Here is an 18,969-nt window from a genome sequence, read left to right as displayed (position 1 = left end):
GGCGCTGGACAGACAGGACTGTCTGGGGTTCAGGGGCTGCCCCTAAGGGGCCCCACGGTGCTGTCTCCGCACGCCTGTCACACACCTTGACGGACTGGCCACTGGGCCCCGAAAGCCCCGGCTCCCGGGCAGCTAGACCCGGAGCCGGGGCTCCCAGGACGTCTGAGAAGGTGCCTTTCAAGTCGACCTCCCGGGTCTCGGCCGAAGGCAGGCAGGAACTAGCCCGAGAGTGAAGCGCAGTCGAAGAGCCTAAGAGGAAGACGGACAGACCGGGGGCGGGGCGTGTCCTCCAGAAGGGGCGTGGCGTCGGGCTTCTCCTGGGCTTCTCGCAAGCCCGGCGCCCGCCTGTCACCCAGGGGCGTGGCCGAAACGGGGGCGTGGCCGAGGCTGGGGGCGTGTCCCGGGGCGGGGGCGTGGTGTTGGGGCTTCGGGGCGGAAACGCGCTGGTCTAGGCTCCGGCCGCCGGGTTCGCGGGGCAGCGAGGGTCGCGGTGCGAGCGGACCGGCCGTCGTGTTCGTCTGGCGGACCTGGTGAGGCGGCAGGGCCTCGGGGTTCCGGGTGGTCGGTGGGCTGGGTGCGAGCCCACTGTGTTGCGGGGATCTGGGCTCCCGGGCCTCCGGGCCTCCGCAGGGCGCTCGGGGGTGGGCTGTGGTTAGCCGCCCTGCTCGCCGGCCGCTGGCCCGGCGCACGGTCAGCTTAGCGACGTCTGTTCCTTTTTCAGGGAAGCGCAGGGCCTGGCGCCGGACGCGGCCTAGCGCCCACGGGAGTCTGAGTCTTGGCGACCCCGCGGGGTCCTCCCCGGTGCGGCGGATGACTTCCCCGGCCTTCCTGGGCGCCCTGTGCCTGGCGCTGAGCTGCTTGGGCAGCGCGCGCGGGCTCGGGAGGAGGTGAGCCGCCAGAGGGGTGCGGGGCGCGGGTCTACAGGGGAACGGGGGGATAGGCGGGGTGGGGGGACATGGGTGTCCGAGCTTCGGGGTGGCTCCGGGGCGGCGCGCGCGGGCTCTGGAGGAGGTGAGCTGCCGGAGGGGCGCGGGGCGCGGGTCTCCGGGGGGACAGGGGTGGACCCGGGCGCCCGAACCTGCGAGCGGCTCTAGGGACCGCGCGCGCGCGCATTCCGTCCAGGGTCGGTGCGATCCTGGTGAAGTGGTCGTGGTTCCTTTTTCCTAGTTTCTTTCTGTTGTCCTCCCTCCCCTCCCCCTCATTCCCTCTTTCCGTTTTCCTATGCAACTGACGAATTAGGGGTAAACAGGGAGTCTGGGAGAGGATTCGCATTATACTTCTGTAGAGGAGACAGAGATCTGAGTTGAGTTCAGTTCAGTCGCTCAGTCGTGTCCAACTCTTTGGGACCCCATGAACCGCAGCACGCCAGGCCTCCCTGTCCATCACCAACTCCCGGAGTTCACCCAAACCCATGTCCATCGAGTCGATGATGCCATCAAACCATCTCATCCTCTGTCGTCCCCTTCTCCTCCTGCCCTCAGTCTTTCCCAGCATCAGGGTCTTTTCCAGTGAGTCAGCTCTTCGAATGAGGTGGCCAAAGTATTGGAGTTTCAGCTTCAACATCAGTCCTTCCAATGGACACCCAGGACTGATCTTCTTTGGGATGGACTGGTTGGGTCTCCTTGCAGTCCAAGGGACTCTCAAGAGTCTTCTTCAACACCACAGTTCAAAAGCATCAGTTCTTCGGTGCTCAGCTTTCTTTACAGTCTAACTCTCACATCCATACATGACCACTGGAAAAACCATAGCCTTGACTAGACGGACCTTTGTTGGCAAAGTAATGTCTCTGCTTTTTAATATGCTGTCTAGGTTGGTCATAACTTTCCTTCCAAGGAGTAAGCGTCTTTTAATTTCATGGTTACAGTCACCATTTGCAATGATTTTGGAGCCCAGAAAAATAAAGTCTGCCACTGTTTCTACTGTTTCCCCATCTATTTGCCATGAAGTGATGGGACTGGATGCCATGATCTTAGTTTTCTGAATGTTGAGCTTTAAGCCAACTTTTTCACTCTCCTCTTTGACTTTCATCAAGAGGCTCTTTGGTTCTTCACTTTCTGCCATAAGGGTGGCATATTTTATCTGGGTAATGATCTTGTTAATAGAAGGCATTCATACTTCCCTTGTAGGCATGGGAAAAGTTTGGTTTTCCTTTCTAATGAACCATTGTTGTTGTTTTATCATTTACTTTAAAAGGTAACATTAAATTTCAGTTTTCCCAGAAAGTGTTATTTTCTGAAAATGGGCTGCATTAAATAACTAAGCATTGCCCTCAAGTGAAAAGTGTATCACCAGAGAGGTAGTGTGGTGTGCGGACTGAGTGTGAACTGCTAGCTCAGATCCAGATGTGTGATCCAGAGCCCTCCACTAAGGTCGTTCAACCCTGTCCCCAGAGTGACGGCACCTGCCTCCTAGCTCTGATGCCTGGAGGCATCAGTTAAAGCATAGAACGTGCTCTGAGCCATGCCTGGCCTACAGTGGTCAGTGCAACAGGCCGCTTCCATAGGGATCTGCAAGTTGCAAACTTCCAAAGATGCAAACGTGTGTTCACATGTCCAGTTACGTAAGTTAGTCCACGTGTCTGGCGTACTTGTCATGAGCAACTGAAATAATTGGCGAGCGAGGCAGGGGTTGGAGAACACGAGATCACCCTCGTGTTCACAAGGTCACTCAGAGCCTGAGGGCCTCATGGGTCAGCAGGGTTTTCTCAGACCCTCTGCCTCTGCTTGGGAGGCCTTTCTACAGCGCAGTCAGCGTCTCCACGGATTTGAGAGGATCTTTCTCTTATACTCACAGCACTCTTTCACCAGGGTGGTACATGGTAATTGTATTACAGATGTTGTTGAGTGTTGAGTTTTATTGTAAACTCCATGCTGTTGGTCTAGTTTTCCTGGCCTCTGCCCACTCTTCCAGCCTCGGTTTCCCCCTTTGTGAAATAAGGTTTTCATACCTAGGGGGAAAAAAGCACTTTTAACGCTTCTCCTGGCTCTAATGCTCATACATTCCTTTTTCTCTTGAACTGAGCATTTGCTCATTAGCTCAGTCTGAGAAAAGTTTTCAAATATTGTGAATTCTCTGCTTTTTAAACAGTACTCAATTATTTACAGAACCATTATGTAAGAACTTATTTCTGTTTGGCTTTTGCTGCTTCTAAAATTTCTTCTATCCTAATAAAATAAAATTTCATCTATCCTGAATGACATGCCTGCTTGAGTTATATGCCCTGTTGCTACTGATGTTTTCCATCTGGAAAGTGAGTGTTTTCACAAGCCAGCCTTTCTGCCCCCATCTCTGTGTGTGCCAAGCCTTGCCAGCCTGGTGGAAGGGCTTCTGCTGAGGGATGTGTGTGAATGCTACTCCACAGCCCCTTATGGAACGTCTCAGGGTCAGATGGGTTTCGTGGGGACATTGGAAGAAGTCCCCAGGATCCCACGTCACGCATCCTGCAGAGAACAAGATCCCAGCGGCTGGGGTGGTACCAAGCCCTGTGCTGCTCTGGGTGCTGTTCTGGGGCATGGTGAGCTCTAGGGACCATCGTGTTTCCAGGCTTGTGGGTGTCACATGTGCTGCTAAGGGCTCACTGGTCTGTGTCTGCACCGCCTGTGCCTCTGAGGAGAAAGGGGCTTTCTGAGCAGTCCTTCACTGCAGAGCCTTCCGGGCTGCCTGGTCCAGAATCCCAACCCCCTCCCCGCCTGCCAGGCTTCCCAGGGGGCGCGGTGGTGAACAGTCTTCCTGCCAGTGGGGGAGGTGCAAGAGACGTGGGTCTGATCCCTGGGTCAGGAAGACCCCCTGGAGAAGGAAATGGCAACCCACTCTAGCTTTCTTGCCTGGAGCATCCCGTGGACAGAGGAGCCTGGCGGGCTACAGTCCATGGGGTCGCAGAGTCGGACACGACTGAGCCCGCAGCATACACCCCACTGGACAGGCTTGTCCTCCTCCTTAGTTACATCGTTGCCGCTTGTCCCCTGGCGATGCTGTGTGTGTTTGCTTAGTCCCCTTAGTCATCATCGCCCTCACTGGCTGGTGCCCTGCGAGAGAGTAAGGACTCGGCCCCCGGTCCTCTCAGAGACCCCTGCCCACCCACAGCAGCGCCTGGGGACCCGGACCCCTCCCCACGGCAGCGCCTGGGGACCCGGACCCCTCCCCGCAGCAGCGCCTGACCTGCAGCCAGCCCTCAGTATTGATTGGATGATCGATGGATGAATCACTTTTTCTGTAACTCAGGTTACAGAGCAAGCCTCTTGTGTTTTCGCAGTGATGACCTTGAGTGGGGCAAGCTAATCATGGTTCACCACTGGCCTGCGACCGTGTGCCAGGTGAGTTCTGCGGGGACCAGTGATGCCCATGGAGAGGAGGTCCCGTGCAGGCTCCTCCCCAGCGCCTCTCACTGACCGAGCCCCCGGCCCGCCCGCCCCTCGAGGCTGAGACCATGCCTCCAGGAGGCCCTGCGTGAGGGGCCAGGGACCCTGCCCCGAGAGCCAGGTGGGCATCACAGGTGCCAGCGCAGGTCTGTCCTCTGCTCAGGGCCCCTCGGGCTCACGCCCTCTTGGAAAGCTGCACCTTGACCCCAGGTCCCCCCTACACCGAAGGCTCATCCAAGACGCTGGGTGAAGAGCTGGGGTAGAAAAGCCCCCGTGGGCGCTTGGCTTTGCCCTCTCCTGCCTCGCGCTGTGGGAAAGCCTGCCCACTTTGGACTGTTTCCTTGTGGATGGGAGCAGGGCACGGGTGGTCATCCTGCCCTCTGCCCCCTAGTCTGAGCCTCCTTATGTCAGACATTGCCATCACCTAAACCAGGCCTGCCCTCATTTCCAGACCAACCATACAGAGAAGCGCCTCCCTGCACCAGAAGGGGATTTAAGCAGGAGGGCTTGGTGGGGAGCCGGATGCCTCTCCAGACCGGACATGTACTGTTCCCTGGCTTGCTCACTGTGGCCACTGGGCCCAGGTTCTGGCCCACTGCCTGATGGTCGGGCTGTATTTCTTAATGGTTATTTATTTAGGAAAAGATCTGTTTTAGCAAAACAATTTGGAGGTTCCTGTAAAGTGTTACACTGAAGATTTTTTAACTCCATGAGTTAATTATTTTACTCCCATTCTGCATTTTTGTTGGCTTCATATTTTCAGTACTTATTATTGCACTATTGCATTTGAACCTGGTGCCTGAACAGATTTGAATATGACTGGGTGCCATGCCACCCTCTGGCTCTCATTTTTTGATTGCATGACAAGAAAATTATTCATGGGTAAGTATGAGTGTATCCATCAGATAGACTTAATTTTCAAGCACATAAAGAAAACAAAAATAGCTGTTAAATTCTGTTTTCCAAATTTTTGGTTCACTCTTTTCAAATAAAATATCCAGCCCCCGCCCCTGTGGTACCCTCATGAACATTGCTTGTCGTAAATTACCACAGAATTTATTTTGTGTTAGGCCTGCTTTGGATTCCATTGATGTTTGTCGAAAGAAAGGAAGGTTGCTGAGTGTATTTAGTAAACAAGAAACCACTTGTCTCCTGTCTTTTCTTCATAGGAAGTTCGGGGCCACTGCAAAGACCCTCCGAATTACTGGACGATACACGGATTATGGCAAGTACTTCCTGCATTTAAAACTTCAGCAGCCCCAGAAGCTGGCTAACCTGGGGTTCTGGCTTGAGTCTGTCCGGACGTGTATGCTGGTGATTTCTGTTAGGAGTTTACTTAGCAGGCCAGAAGCTTGTTGAGAAACATCTTTAGTCTTTCTAACATGACCTGCCTTCTGTTGTCTTTGAGTTCCGTTTTGGTAGAACGATAACAGTCTAGTTTAAATATGCATTTAAGGGTTCTGGGTACATTTTCGATCACTGAGTTTTAATTTTCTCATTTTCTTCTTTTGGATTCAATAAGAAAATGCATAAGAATAAATGTATGTACGTTACACACATGTGATTTGTATCTATAGTATACATACTTCACAGACACCGATATTTTTTATTCTGGTTTTGCCTGCAGTTTGTTTAGTTTGTTTTTGTGGTGTGTGCATGTATTCATGATGTTAAACTGTTTGTTCGTTTGTCCGGAGGAATTGACCAGGTCTCCCTCCTCCCTTGAGAGGGGCAGTCCTGGCTCCTGCTGGCGCTGGTGCCCCTCAGGGACGGGGTCAGTGGAAAGCTGGTTAAACAGGGGCCTGAGGACCGGGCCTCATCCCACCTCTGGTTTTCTGTGACTTCACTGGTGCCCTCAGCCGCCCTCCAGTTGGAGGGACAGCACCCAGCTCTAGGGAGCTGGGCTAGTTTCGGGGGCTGGGCCAGGCTTGTCCACCCTGGAGAAAGCAGGTTTGGTCCCCCGTGGTCTAAGCCGCACGTGGAGATGGAGCGTTGACCCATCCAGAATTGGACGCGTGAGGACAGAATCACATGTGCAAGTGGAGGGACACGTGCTCTGTGCTGGAACATCCGGCAGCCAACCTTGGGTCGCCACCAGGCACGTCCTGAGCAGGACACGTACCTGGTGTCAATGATCCTCATCACCTGTAAAGAGGTGGAACTTCTTGTTGTTCTCATGCTGTGCTTGCTGAACGGAAATTTGCAAGTAACTCAAAAAGTGTTGGTTGCTCACTTGTGTCCACTCTTTGAGACCCTGCAGACTGTAGCTTGCTAGGCTCCTCTGTCCATGGGATTCTCCAGGCAAGAATACTGGAATGGGTTGCCATGGCCTTCTCCAGGGGATCTTCCCAATCCAGTGATGGAACCTGGGTCTCCTGCATTGCAGACACTCTTGGCACAAAACCACCAGGGAAACACCAGAACCTGGCCAGACATCTCCACCGACCCAGCTCTGGGTCGCCCCCTACTGGCTGTCTGGTTGCTTCTGTGCTGGAGAGCCTGTTTGAATGGAGCCTGAAGTTTTGAACACCCTTCCGCTTTGAAGGGAACTCTAGTGTGCTGGCTTGTGGCCGAGCGTGACTCACCCCTTTCGTTCTCTCCAGACCACAACTCGAGTGTTTTCGCATGCCATTTGGAACCAGCCCGACCAAGACTAATTTCTCTTTATTTTTTCACCTCTAATTTCAAGGCCCGATAAAAGTGAAGCATGTAACCGATCCTGGCCCTTTAATCCACAGGAGATCAAGGTACTGACTTCAGTAATGTTCCCACCGCAGATTCGCTCCTCCTCTAGGTGTGCCCTCAAAGCCGTGGTTAAAGTGTGCTCACCAGCGCTTACGGGTATCTAAAGCAGCCCCACGGGTTAAGTATGGTCTGTGTAAGTTCTCCTCTGCCCTGGGCCCGATGGGCTGCAGTGACTGTGTGAGGGGCGGCAGGGGTGAGCAGGCCGGCCCTGGGTCTGGCCCATGGCCCGTGGTTCCTAGTCTGGGACCCCTGCCCGCTGGGCATGAGCTCAGGCGTGTGTACCGCCGTGGCTTGTGGCCCCCAGAGTGTCCTTTCTGGCTGTGGGTGGGTTTCTCCGTGGGGCCAGTGAGCAGGGAAGAGGGGATGGGTCTTTCCAGGACAAAGACTTGTATCACAGAGTAACTCCGGGCCCTGGGGTTACGAGAGCTGGTAGCAGCCACACACACACACACACATGCACGCACATGTGAGTGCAGCTTTCCACGGGGTGCTGACAGCCCCTCGTGTGTGATGGTCTACTGTCAGGGACTCGTGACTGTGTCCCTGGACTTACCGGGCGGGTCTGCGAGTTCCTGAGACCCCTCTGAAAACACGGGGCAGACTTGGGATTTGCCAGAACTATGGGCCCTTTCCAGGACTGCACGGCCCCCAGAAGGACGAGGTAATCACGTCCAAACCAGTCACAGGTTCTTGTGCCAGCAGAGCTTCAGGCACTGTGCCGGGAGCCGGGGCAGAACCAGGCGCGGTCTCCGACCCACCCTGCCTGCAGCCGGGAGCCAGGACAGACGTCCCCTCTGGGTGCCTGGAGGGGAGGGTAGTCAGAGCTGAGGACAGTGGGCCTGGGCCCAGCTCTCCTGAGGAGGTGGTGGTGAGCTGGAATCCAACTTAACCAGGGACAGGAGCGGCAGCAGCGAGTGCAAAGGCCCCGGGGGAGGACAGCTTTGGAGCAGCTGGGAGGAAGCCAGTGTGGCTGGGGGTGAGCCGTGGGCCCCGGCAGTGTTCCTCAGAGTCCTGTGTGCTGGTTAGGGCCTGTGTGTCTGAGTGAAGATGCAGACACAGTCGTTGGAAACATTCAAGCTGGAGAGAAGGAAGCCAGTGTCCTGGCTTCATACGTTTGTGTTTTTTTCCTAATGCTGAATAATACTGCATTGGATGGGTGGACGTGATTTGTCTAGCCATTCACCCGTCAGAGCTTATGTTTTCACATACGCTTTCACGATTCCCCAGACTTCACATTTAGGTGTGTCTTAAGAAACACGTCATGCAAAATAAACTGAGCCCTTTTACTCACCTGAGTGTTACTAACCCACAGAGCTCAGTTTTGTTTTCTTTTAATGTGTCGTTTATCAGACCTGCCTTCTGGGTTTGAGTTGTCAGGCCTCGCGTGGACTTATTGCCAGTGCTGTCTTTATGTGCAGGACCTTTTGCCAGACATGAAGAGGTACTGGCCCGATCTTCTCCATCCGTCCAACTGCAGCCTCCAGTTCTGGTGAGTCTGAGTTCCCAGGCCCGTCTCGGGCCGCAGAGCCCAGGTGTGAGGCGGGACCGCGGGAGCAGGGCTGACGGAGAGCCTGGCTCCTGAGGCTGTGGAGCTGCGCCCTCTCTGGAGCGGTCCTCCAGTGGATAAAAAACGAGGGCTAGCAGAAGTGACTTTGTACACTTGCTTTTTAATCCACCGTATCTTTCATTCTGTGTGCGTGCTAAGTCACTTCCATGGTGTCTGACTCTGTGACACTATGGACCGTCGCCCGCCAGGCTCCTCTGTCCATGGGATTCTCTAGGCAAGAATACTGGAGTGGGTTGCCATGCCCTTCTCCAGGGGATCTTCTGGACCCAGAGGTTAAACCCGGGTCTCCTGCATTGGCAGGTGGATTCTTTACCACTGATGCCGCTTGGAAAGCCCTCCCTCACTGCAGGATGGCAATTTATAATTCATGTCACAGTGAATCAGGTTTTGGCCAAAGTGATTCACTTAACTTGGAAGTATATGTGTGTAGACTCTTCAGGAGGAGTTAAATTTGGAGAAAAGCTTTTTGAAGCAAAGCAGAATGACAATGACATTTGTTCTCCTGGTTCGTGGGTGCTTGGTTTGCGAGTTCACTCGAGGGTGTGTGTCTGGGAGGTGGTTCACTCACGGCTCTGGGTCCAGAGGCTGTAAAAGTTTGGGAGAGGAACAGTCCACGTCTTCAGTGCTGGCTCCAAGCAACCTGAGGTCTGGAAAGTGGTTTCAGAACAGACTGTGGCCTACATGAGTTGAAATAGTGAAAAACAATAAAAGAAAAACTTAGCACTTCACGGTATACTTAAAAATAAAAACTCTTTGATGACTAAGTAAACAGAAGAGATTTCAGTAGTTAGAATATTCCAGATAGAATCAGTCAGGTTTTTGCCAAAGCTTAAAAATATACCACTAAACATACACAAAGCATCTCCCCAGGTGGCACAGTGATAACGAATCTGCCTGCCAATGCAGGAAGAAAAAGAGACCCAGGTTCGATCCCTGGGTCAGGAAGATCCCCTGGAGGAGAGCTTGGCAACCCACTCCAGTACTCTTGCCTGGAGAGTCCCATGGACAGAGGAGCCTGGCGGGCTACAGTCCATGGGGTCGCAAAGAGTCGGACACGACTGAGCGACTGCACACACCCAAACATACACAGAGATGGCCTTCCGTGGGATGAGTCCTTCAACGTCCGATGAGATGGTGTGGGCAGAACACACACTCGGCTTTGTGTTCTGATAAGGGCAAAATGATTCGCCTTTCAGGTTGGGTGCTTACATGACGCACTTAGAAACTTGTTCTAAATGACAAAGGTAGCGTTCATGCCTTTGGATGTGGAGATGGTGCTCACATGGCCGGGCGCTTACCGGCTCCCTGGTTATTGCCCGTGGGTAGCTGTCGTCCAGGTCGCCTTGCTATCTTGGATAAAGTGTCCGTGGAGGTGTCCCGGCCTCTCCTGTCCTTAAGGGGGAGGCTCATGTCAGAAAACTTTTCTCTTTAATCTCAAATGGGAACCACGGATGCAAAGGAGAGGGTCCTGGTATTGCTTGGTGCTCAAGATAGTTCCCTAAGATTAAATCTGTTAACAAAACCAGCCATCCTGAAAAATACTATGTACACGACCGTCTGCAAAATAGGGATGTTATTGGTTTCTGATTCTTGTAAGAAAAAGAAAGGCTTCCCTGGAGGTTAAGTGGTAAAGAATCAGCCTGGTAATGCACGAGACATGGGCTCAACCCCTGGGTTGGGAAGACCCCTTGGAGGAGGAAATGGCAGCCCACTTCCTGTATTCTTGCCTGGAGAATCCCATGGACAGAGGAGCATGGTGGGCTCCCATCCATGGGGTTGTAAAGAGCTGGACATGGCTGAGGATCTAAACAACAAGAAAAAGAATGAGAGTTTGGTTATCTCTAACATCTGTTGAGTTAACTCTCTCTAGGAACAACAGTGGACATTTCTTGACTATTACATGCTAGGAGCTGTTTGGGCGTGTGTGACTGCTTCCGCCCCTGACTTCTCCAGCTCCTTCTGTGGGAGATTCTAGAATGACTGTCCCTATTGTGCAGAAACTGAGGCCCCCGTAATTCAGTTTCACGTTCAGCTAGTTGAACAGTCTTTTTCTACTTTATAGAATTTACAAAGTTAAGAAATAATTCACCGTGGGTGCTATTGTAGATAAAGAAAGTTGATTATTCATCTGTTTCTAATCTCCTCATGGTTTTCTTGTGGCTCAGCTCATAAAGAATCCACCTGCAATGCAGGAGACCCTGGTTTGATTCCTGGGTCGGGAAGATCTGCTGCAGAAGGGATACCCACTCCAGTATTCTGTCCTGGAGAGTTCCATGGACTGTATAGTCCATGGGGTTGTAAAGAGTCAGACACGACTGAGCGACTTTCACTTTCACTTTTCTCTTTCATGGTTTTCCTGGGTCCGGGCGACTGGTAACTCCCAGCCGTTGCCCTCAGTCAGGCCTACTCCCTGGTGATGCTTCCAAAGGGTCAGCGCACGTTTAGGCTGTTTCCGTGAGAATGCATGTGGGTGCCTGCTGAGTACTTGAGTGACTGTCTTTATTAAATCTTCGTGAATTAATCATTGGTAAAGCTGATGCCCGTTTGGTTTACCACTTCCCACTTAACCTCCTGGGAAGCCCTTCTTTTTCTTATAAGAATCAGTTTTTCCGTGCTAACCCTGGTTAGCTTCTGAATTGACAAGTTGTCAATCATTCTAAAGGCGGGTGTGATCCGTGTTTGGCAGTTGATTGGTTGGCAGCATGGGGCATGGGAAGGGCCCCGAGCGTGGGTCGAGGCAGACCGGGGCCGCCTGGCTGGGCAGCTGTGAAGCTGGGCTGCTCACTGGCCCCTGTGAGCCCGGTGTCCCCACTTCTAAACCAGCAATTATATTTTCACTTTGCAGCGTTGTGAGACCCAAGTGAAGAATGGGTAAACATTTTCCAAAATTTGTTGCTTGCATGCGTGCTCAGTCGTGTCCAACTCTTTTTCGACCCCATGGCCTGTAGCCCGCCTATCGTCTGTCCATGGGATTCTCCAGGCAAGAACACTAGAGTGGGTCACCATTTCCTTCTCCAGGGGATCTTCCCGGCCCAGGGGTCGAACCCACGTCTCCTGCACTGGGAGGTGGATTCTTTACCACCATGCCACCTGGTTTAATCTTCTATAAAACGTGAGCAGTTATTATCAGCGGTGGTGATTTTCTTCAATACAAATTGCTGCTTGTTTGCGGGCATCTGGCTGGGCTGTTGCTTTCGTGCAGGCGTCTCTGTAGATGACGTCTACGCTGCAATGCCTGCCAGGATCCGGCCTCAGGGCATCCTGGTGATAAGTGAGCCTGCCTTTTCTCACCAGTGGCTGAGGAGTGGCCGTCCAGCCACGCCTGTGAAGTCCCCTGCTGTCCAGCGGGGGCTCCCCGGGAGGACACCCAGAGCCGTGTGATCCTGTGAAGCCTGAACGATGGTGTTCGCTTCTTTCTCAGTTGGGTTTGTTGTTAATCGCAGAAGCGAGTTGGAGCTGCCTGGCAGAGGAAGGCCTGAAGGAAACTGATGGGGGCTGGTGGTGCTCAGCTGGGTCCGGCGGGGCCTGGGGCCTGTGCCGAGAGGAGGACGTCTGTCCTTCCGCTTTGTGAAAACGACAGTCTGCCTCCTGCCCGGATGCCCTGCACGAGGGGCCGTGCGGCGGTTTACTGGGAGGCGGTGTCATCCTTTTAACCAGAGTTTTTTTTAACACACCGTCACAGGAGCCATGAGTGGAAGAAGCACGGGACCTGTGCCGCCCAGCTGGACGCCCTCAATTCCCAGTGGAAGTACTTCAGCAAGAGCCTGGATCTGTATAAGGAGCTGGCCCTGAGCAGGTGGGAGACCCAGGCCTGTATGTAGCCTCGCCTCCCTCACCCCACACTCCCAGTTCACCGCACACCCACACCCTAGTCCTGGGGGTGAGCGGGGCCGCGAGTTGTCCGGCACAGCATCCCTGCCTCGCATACCGCGGTCCCGGGAACCGGGCAGCTGAGTCGTCCTGAGGAGCATCCACCTCCCACGAGCCTTTCCAGAGACTTGGGGGCCTGACTGCATGGAGCGGTCTCAGAGACTCGAGGGGCTCATCACGCAGGTCCTGGGAGAAGTAGCCCAAGCGGGAGACCCCCGGGCACCTCCCTCTTATCAGACTCTGGGGAGGAAGGCGCCCTCGGTTCACCAGCATAGACCTCATGGTCCTGGTTCACAGGCAGCGTGAGTCCAGCCCAGGTTTTATTGAATCCAGCAGGAAAAGTAGAATACGTGGTCACGCTGAAAGTTTTAAGGTCAAGTATTTGCATAATTCATCCCTTCAGCCTACAACCACTGACTAAGTACCTCCTGGTTACCCTTCCTGAATCTGCGTGGCTTTCTATAGACACACGAAGTGCAGAGTTGCGGAATTCTGGGATCCCTGGAGCATTAGCCAGACCCACGGGGGGTGGACGGGCTGAGTCTTGTTCTCCCCGGAGTGTGTTCCCTGGGGTCTGCCGAGGAAAGACACTCCTGTCCACCGAATGTCTGATGGAGACTATGTAGAACAGCTGTAGGGAAGTCATATTGTCTGCCAGCTTCTCCAAGGAAAATCTAAAATCTCAGTGCTCACAAAATTAAAGCTGAGGAGTCAAAACAAGTCCTTTCTATTTTCCTCTATGTTATAAACCACTGGGCTTCCCAGGTGGCACCGTGGTAGGGGACCCACCTGCCAATGCAGGAGACACAAGAGATGGAGGTTCAGTCCCTGGGTCAGGAAGGTCTCCTGGAGGAGGGCATGGCAAGCCACTCCAGTATTCTTGCCTGGAGAATCTCACGGACAGAGGAGCCTAGAGGGCTACAGTCCTTGGGGTCGCAAAGAGCTGGTTTAACCACGTGCTTTAGAAAGTGATTCAAGGCGTTGAACGTATTTTAAAGATTGATCTAATTTGGAGTTGTTAGGATGAGCCTAGAATCCAGAACCAGTTGCTTGCTGTCCTTGAGGACAGGCGTGGCAGATAGGTGGTCATGTGGTGCCTCCTCCCGTGGGTGGCAGCCACGTGGACCGATGCTGAGGTTCCGGTGCTGGAAAGGGGCCCAGAGGAGGCGCTCGTGTGCCCACGGCAAGGGGAGGGCAGGCGGCCTGGGCGCCACCCCAGTGTCGCCCATGTCAGCAGACTCACGGCCCCAGGTAGGGAGACTGCATACTTCCCTTTAGGGGGTCTTCATTTTTACTATGAAATGTGATAGCAACAGGAAAGGAGATCGGACCTTCATTACACAGCTTTTTTTTTTTTTTAATTCTAGTGTGCTTCAAAAATTGGGGATAGAACCATCTACTGATCACTACTACCAGGTAAGTCTTGCTTCTGGCTTCCTATCAAGTGTGTACCCCCTAACTCGGGACGCCCGGCCAGGACCAGGCGTCACCTCAGCCGTGAGCTATCCTCTGGTTTCAAAGAACCCCCACCAGCAGCCCCCCCACTTGACTATTATGTTTCTAAATAGATTTCATTTAAATGTTGTTTTCCTGTATATTTTGTGTAAACTCAAGGCTACTTAAACATGATTTTGGAGCAGGTTCGCGGTTTCCCAGTGAGGAGTGTGTTTCAGACTCTTAAGAGGCCGGTATTAATAGAATGTGCAGTTGGACAGCACAGTTCTATGAGCCTGAAGAAGGAAACGAAGATTTGTTCTCGTGATGTAATTGTGCTTTGTTTCATGATAAAAGTGCAGAGATTGGAACCCGGTGGAGCCTGTTGGCAGGTGGCCCGTACAGAAGGGCTCACCCTGGTGTCAGCGCAGCTGTGGGCGGACGGCCTGGCCCCCAGGCAGTGGTCACCACCTGCCCGGGCCTGAAGCCTCCGCTCTTGGGCCCTCTACAGAGAGAGTCAGCTGACTCCCCCTCCGGAGGCAGTTTCTGTATTTGTTCCATATCTGAATGTGAAACACCCGAAAGTCACTGTCTTCAGCCGTTCTGAGTTCCGCTGCCTCGGCGGGTCCCGAACCCTCGTTCTGGCCTCGTGACCAGGTGTGGCTGAGTCAGCACTTCGATGCGGATCTGCCGTTTTCCTCCGTCCGTGGAGAGTAGGGGCGGGTGGGGCAGCGCCCTTCCGGAGGGACTGCAGCTGCCCTCTGTCCATCCGCCCAGCAGGCTGGGCATTTGCAGGCCCCTTCAGTTTCACCTGGACTCACATTTACATAGATAAGGGGAATTTTCTTGCCCAGATCGTGACGTTCAGAGAACAGACTTCAATTCCAAGCCAGAGCATCAGCCACAGCGCGTGTTTTCTGAGCTCCTTCCCTGTGCTGGAGGCACGAGGCGGGGCGTCAGCACAGGCAGGGCCTGGCCTGCCGTCTCCTGGCAGGAGCGTTTCTGCTTTTGTACCCGACATGCAGGCGCAGGATCAGGGCTGAGAGGAGAAGGGAGACCGCGGAGCGCCGCGCGTGTGGACTCCGGTCTGGAGGGGGACCTGCCGGGGCTGCTCCGTCTCCTTCAGGGCCCGGGGCCGGGGTGGTGCATCCCCAGCGTCTCCGAGCCGTGTCCGTGAGCCAGGGGCGCTCTGGGGAGAGCACACCACTGTCAGATGTTTGCATCCACGGGAGTGTAAACCGGTGTCACTCCTGACCACGACAGAACTGTTCGTTTCCTCTGCTGACATTTCACTTCTAATGCAGTTTATCCGATTTCAGGTGTCAGACATCAGAGATGCGCTTGTCAGCGTGTACAAAGTCGTGCCCAAAGTCCAGTGTTTTCTGCTAGAGAAGGTCAGATATGCTACGCTCTGTCATCCCCTCTGTCTCTACCAAGAAGACACGTGCAGTCTTCTGAGAGCCTGTGCTCACCATGGAGTTCCCAGGGGCAGAGTTGTGTGTGTGTGTGGGGGGGAGGTGAGGATGCGTGCAGGTGTACAAATGCGTGTGTGCACGTGTGTGTGTACGCTTTGAAATAACAGGCTGTTGTTTGACACCGTGCTGGGCGGGCTGGTGTTCCGGCAGCTTCTCCCTAACAGGGAGGCTCCTGTTCCAGAAGGCGGCGAGGCAGCGACAGGGCCCTGTGGGCATATCATGCAGTGTTCACGTGGTTAGTCCTCTCAGCTATCGTTTCCCGTTCAGCTTCCAGATGAGTTGTCATTTCCTCTGTCAGCTGCTGAGGTCTTAAATTCATTTAGCGATAGGGTGCCGTTTACCTGTTTATCGATGGTGATGCAGACGTGGTGTGTGTGGGTGTCTCCGCACGCACCTCTGTCCAAGTGTACATTTCTAAGCTGAAAGTGGGGTCTCCTCCCCGGCCACGTCCAGGCTGGCTCAGGGGCGGGGCTGGCGGTGACCACAGCCACCCCTCTGGGCCCTGGCCCCAGTTCAGCGCTGGAGCGTGGGTCCCGCCCCTGGAGCCCGGACCCTAGTTCCGGAGCCCCCTCTTCTGGCTTCTCTGAGCTGCCGTGATGCTCCGACCTGCATTCTGAAGCGTCCTCGCTCTCCCCTCAGGGCCAGGAGGTGCAGCTCCTCGGGCAGATGGAGCTCTGCTTCTCCAAGGACCTACAGCTGCTCAACTGCACCCACGCCGGGGAGCCGGCGGCCCGCGGGCAGGGAGCCTGGCCGAGCCTGGGCCTGCATGTCTGCGAGGATGGCCCGGTCCTGTACCCGCCGCTCGACCAGACCAAACTCTGATGCCGCGGTTTGTAAATCTCCACTTTGAAAAGCAAGAGGAACTGACAGACCACTGATTTTTAAAAAGCAGCTCACAGCCGCCTTATCCTGAGCCTGTTCTGTTTGTCCTGCTTTGCACCTCGTGTCTGGGAGTTGAGTCTTGTGGTCCATGTAAAGATGGGGTGAGGAGGGGAACACCGAAAGGGAGGGGATAGCCCCGCCTCTTGGCCGCCTTGTGGTTGGAGTGAAGCTCTGGTTTCCTTTTTCTCTCCTTTGGCAATCTCTGCGACCTCCTTGTAAAATGCGGCAGGCCCGCTTGGAGCCTGGGCCGATGGTGCAGACTCGGGAGAACTCACCCCTGTGTCTCTCAGCTCTGAGGACACGTGGGGGGCTGTCAGGACCAGCCCTCAAGCCGGAGCCCAGGCTGCAAACGGATGGTGGGGGGACGGTGCTGGAGGGAGTCTCTGCCTCGGGCCTCAGAGCCGTTGGCTCCTGTCCTGGGGTCCCCTGCCAGCGTCTCCCGTGGGGGGCTGGTGCGGGTGGCCCAGCGTCCTCTGAGGGCCCTGGTGCAGGCAGATGAGATGCTTTGTGTGTGGGGGGGGGCGATCTGGGTGTGTGCTGAGTCCCAGCCCACACACCCGCGTCATGGGTGCCCCTCCCTGCAGACTGAAGTCCCGCAGGGCAGGCCGTCTAGCAGCTCCCCCTTCCTCTCTGGGAAGGCGGCGCCGGGACTGAGGAGGCCCCCGGGGGTGGGTCCGTGTCCCCCGAGGTGCTGCCTGGAGGCGGGGCCCCTCCCGGCGATGAAGCGCGTCCAGGCTCAGACGGCTCTGAGCACAGCGACGGTCAGCGACGGACGAAGCTTCGTCCAGAGGGAGCCGAGCGGCGCGCCAGGAATCCGAGCCAGATGTTGGCCCCTCTCTTTGCCTAATGGAGGGAGGGACCACCCTGCCCTCCACGTCCAGGCTGGGGCCTCACGCGGCCCCTGCGGGGCTCCCCTGCACCCAGGGTCACACGGGCCGCGGTCTGCCGCCTCTGTCTCCTAGTTTCCCTGTTGCCCGGCGGCCGAGGGCACCTGCTTCTCCCTCTGCTCCTCTGCGTCTGGCTCTTCAGCGAAAGGGAAGGAGAGAACGTGACAGGTTTCACCTGTGCCCTGGCCGGCCCGACGCCTCCTCCGGCAGGTCACCAGCCCGACGCCTCCTCCGGCAGGTCACCGGCCCGATGCCTCCTCCGGCAGGGGCCTCACTGGGGCGAACCTCTGCCCCCTGGAGAGACATTCAAAAGGTGGCTGTCGTTTCTTCTGACTCATTTTGCAAATACATGGCTCAAGGCTAGGGTTTCTACTTCATTATTTCCGGATGAGCTGGTAAATTTAAATAAAGCTTCATATTTGAGTTGAATTTATTTTATAGCTTTGGAGAGTCAAGAAAAGCAGTGGTCTGCTGATACTCTTCAGACACCAGTCTTTCTAAAATCTGCCTGCGTGCTTTTTAAATAGGCTATAATTTTTAACATAAAATATGTTTATTATTATACAGTCTGAGCATTTCTTGAGGGTAGGTTGAAACTTGAGCAGGATGGTGTAACAGTGAAGGGCAGCTGAAGAGGGAAATGAAGCAAAATGTTGACAGTGGTAAGATCTCAGATGTGGACCAAATGGGATAAAATCAGGAGCGGGCTTAGCAATTCCTAACAGGATCATCGTCTAGTCAATGCTCGTGGCTTTTTGTTAACATTTCTGTGTGGCCTTGAGCACAGTATCAGCAGTGATGACATGGCTGATAACCTGAGTCCAATCCGGTAAGTATCAGGCGACCGGTGACCGGAGAAGGATGGCAGTCTCTTCAGAGCCCGAACCCCAGAGAAGGAGCCAGTCTTCTGGGAAGGTGTCACTGAATATGATTTTGAACGAGGACCTGAAGAAGATGAGGCTGCAATCCATGGAGGAAGAACCTTCCTGGTGATGGAAGCAGCCAGAGCAGAGGCCCAGGGCAGCAGCCGGCCTGTGTGAGACCAGGAAGGCGGCCGTGAGTGGCCCTGGGCGCTGAGCAGCGGCTGTGTGCAGGGCCGTGTGGTTCACCTCCGCCCGTAAAGGCAAGACTTGTTTCTGCGCTGCTGGAGTCCCCAGAGCATCCCGAGGGCCGTCGGCTCCAAACCAATGTTCTCTAGCCATCGTGTGAGTAAACGATCAGGCTAATGAGGGAAGCGATCCGCGTGTGTCCTAGATCTCTGCGGAGCATGTCAGCTTGCATCCTGCCCAGACAGGGACACACATGCGGTCTAATTGTCTGTTTTATCCTTCTCGGTGTTTTGTGAACTTTCAACCAGGAATAAAAATTTAATCTAGGTCCTAAGGCAATTGAAATTGTACTATAAATGTTTTTCCACAGTTTAACTCTGTTGGCTAAATTCATCACTGCAGAGAGGGCTGAAAAACCCTTCAGTGAGCATAAGAAACTTTCCCGCGAAAGCTCTGGCTCAGGAAATGAAATTAGCAGGACACAGTCCCAGGTTTTAAATCAACTTTGGTGCTTCTGTAGGAAGACAAATCTATTGTGTTGTCTGTGGGGTGAGCTGTTTCCTGTAGAAGGGAGGTGGCAGTGACTAGGGTCTCCTTGCCCTGACAAAACATTTAACAGACAGTGAGAAATGCTGCAATTTTACATAAATTTTGTGACAGAAATGCTGTTTTTCTGAGTGACTATAATGAGTCTAGTCAAAG

At 54.3% G+C, this 18,969-nt stretch overlaps 1 protein-coding gene across 1 annotated transcript; it reads left to right on the top strand.

Annotated features, from left to right (window-relative positions):
* Positions 1-408: 408 nt before the first annotated feature.
* RNASET2 (ribonuclease T2) lies at positions 409-17,780 on the top strand. Its single transcript, XM_043457086.1, has 11 exons — positions 409-530; positions 722-887; positions 4,253-4,313; positions 5,528-5,583; positions 7,048-7,105; positions 8,522-8,592; positions 12,353-12,466; positions 13,908-13,956; positions 15,294-15,368; positions 16,089-16,278; positions 17,294-17,780. Exons 2-10 carry the CDS (start codon positions 811-813, stop codon positions 16,269-16,271), a joined length of 744 nt encoding a protein of 247 aa, XP_043313021.1. The 5' UTR covers positions 409-530; positions 722-810; the 3' UTR covers positions 16,272-16,278; positions 17,294-17,780.
* Positions 17,781-18,969: the final 1,189 nt, after the last annotated feature.

This window comes from Cervus canadensis, chromosome 33, assembly GCF_019320065.1.
Source record: "Cervus canadensis isolate Bull #8, Minnesota chromosome 33, ASM1932006v1, whole genome shotgun sequence".
NCBI classification, from domain to species: domain Eukaryota; kingdom Metazoa; phylum Chordata; class Mammalia; order Artiodactyla; family Cervidae; genus Cervus; species Cervus canadensis.
This window is presented reverse-complemented; position numbering and strand designations above follow the sequence as displayed.

Excerpts from the sequence above, each read along its gene's own strand:
- RNASET2 (XM_043457086.1), top strand. The coding sequence starts at position 811 with ATGACTTCCCCGGCCTTCCTGGGCGCCCTGTGCCTGGCGCTGAGCTGC. Across the intron at positions 888-4,252 it reads GCGCGCGGGCTCGGGAGGAG|TGATGACCTTGAGTGGGGCA; the intron begins GTGAGCCGCCAG and ends GTGTTTTCGCAG. Across the intron at positions 13,957-15,293 it reads CTACTGATCACTACTACCAG|GTGTCAGACATCAGAGATGC; the intron begins GTAAGTCTTGCT and ends ATCCGATTTCAG.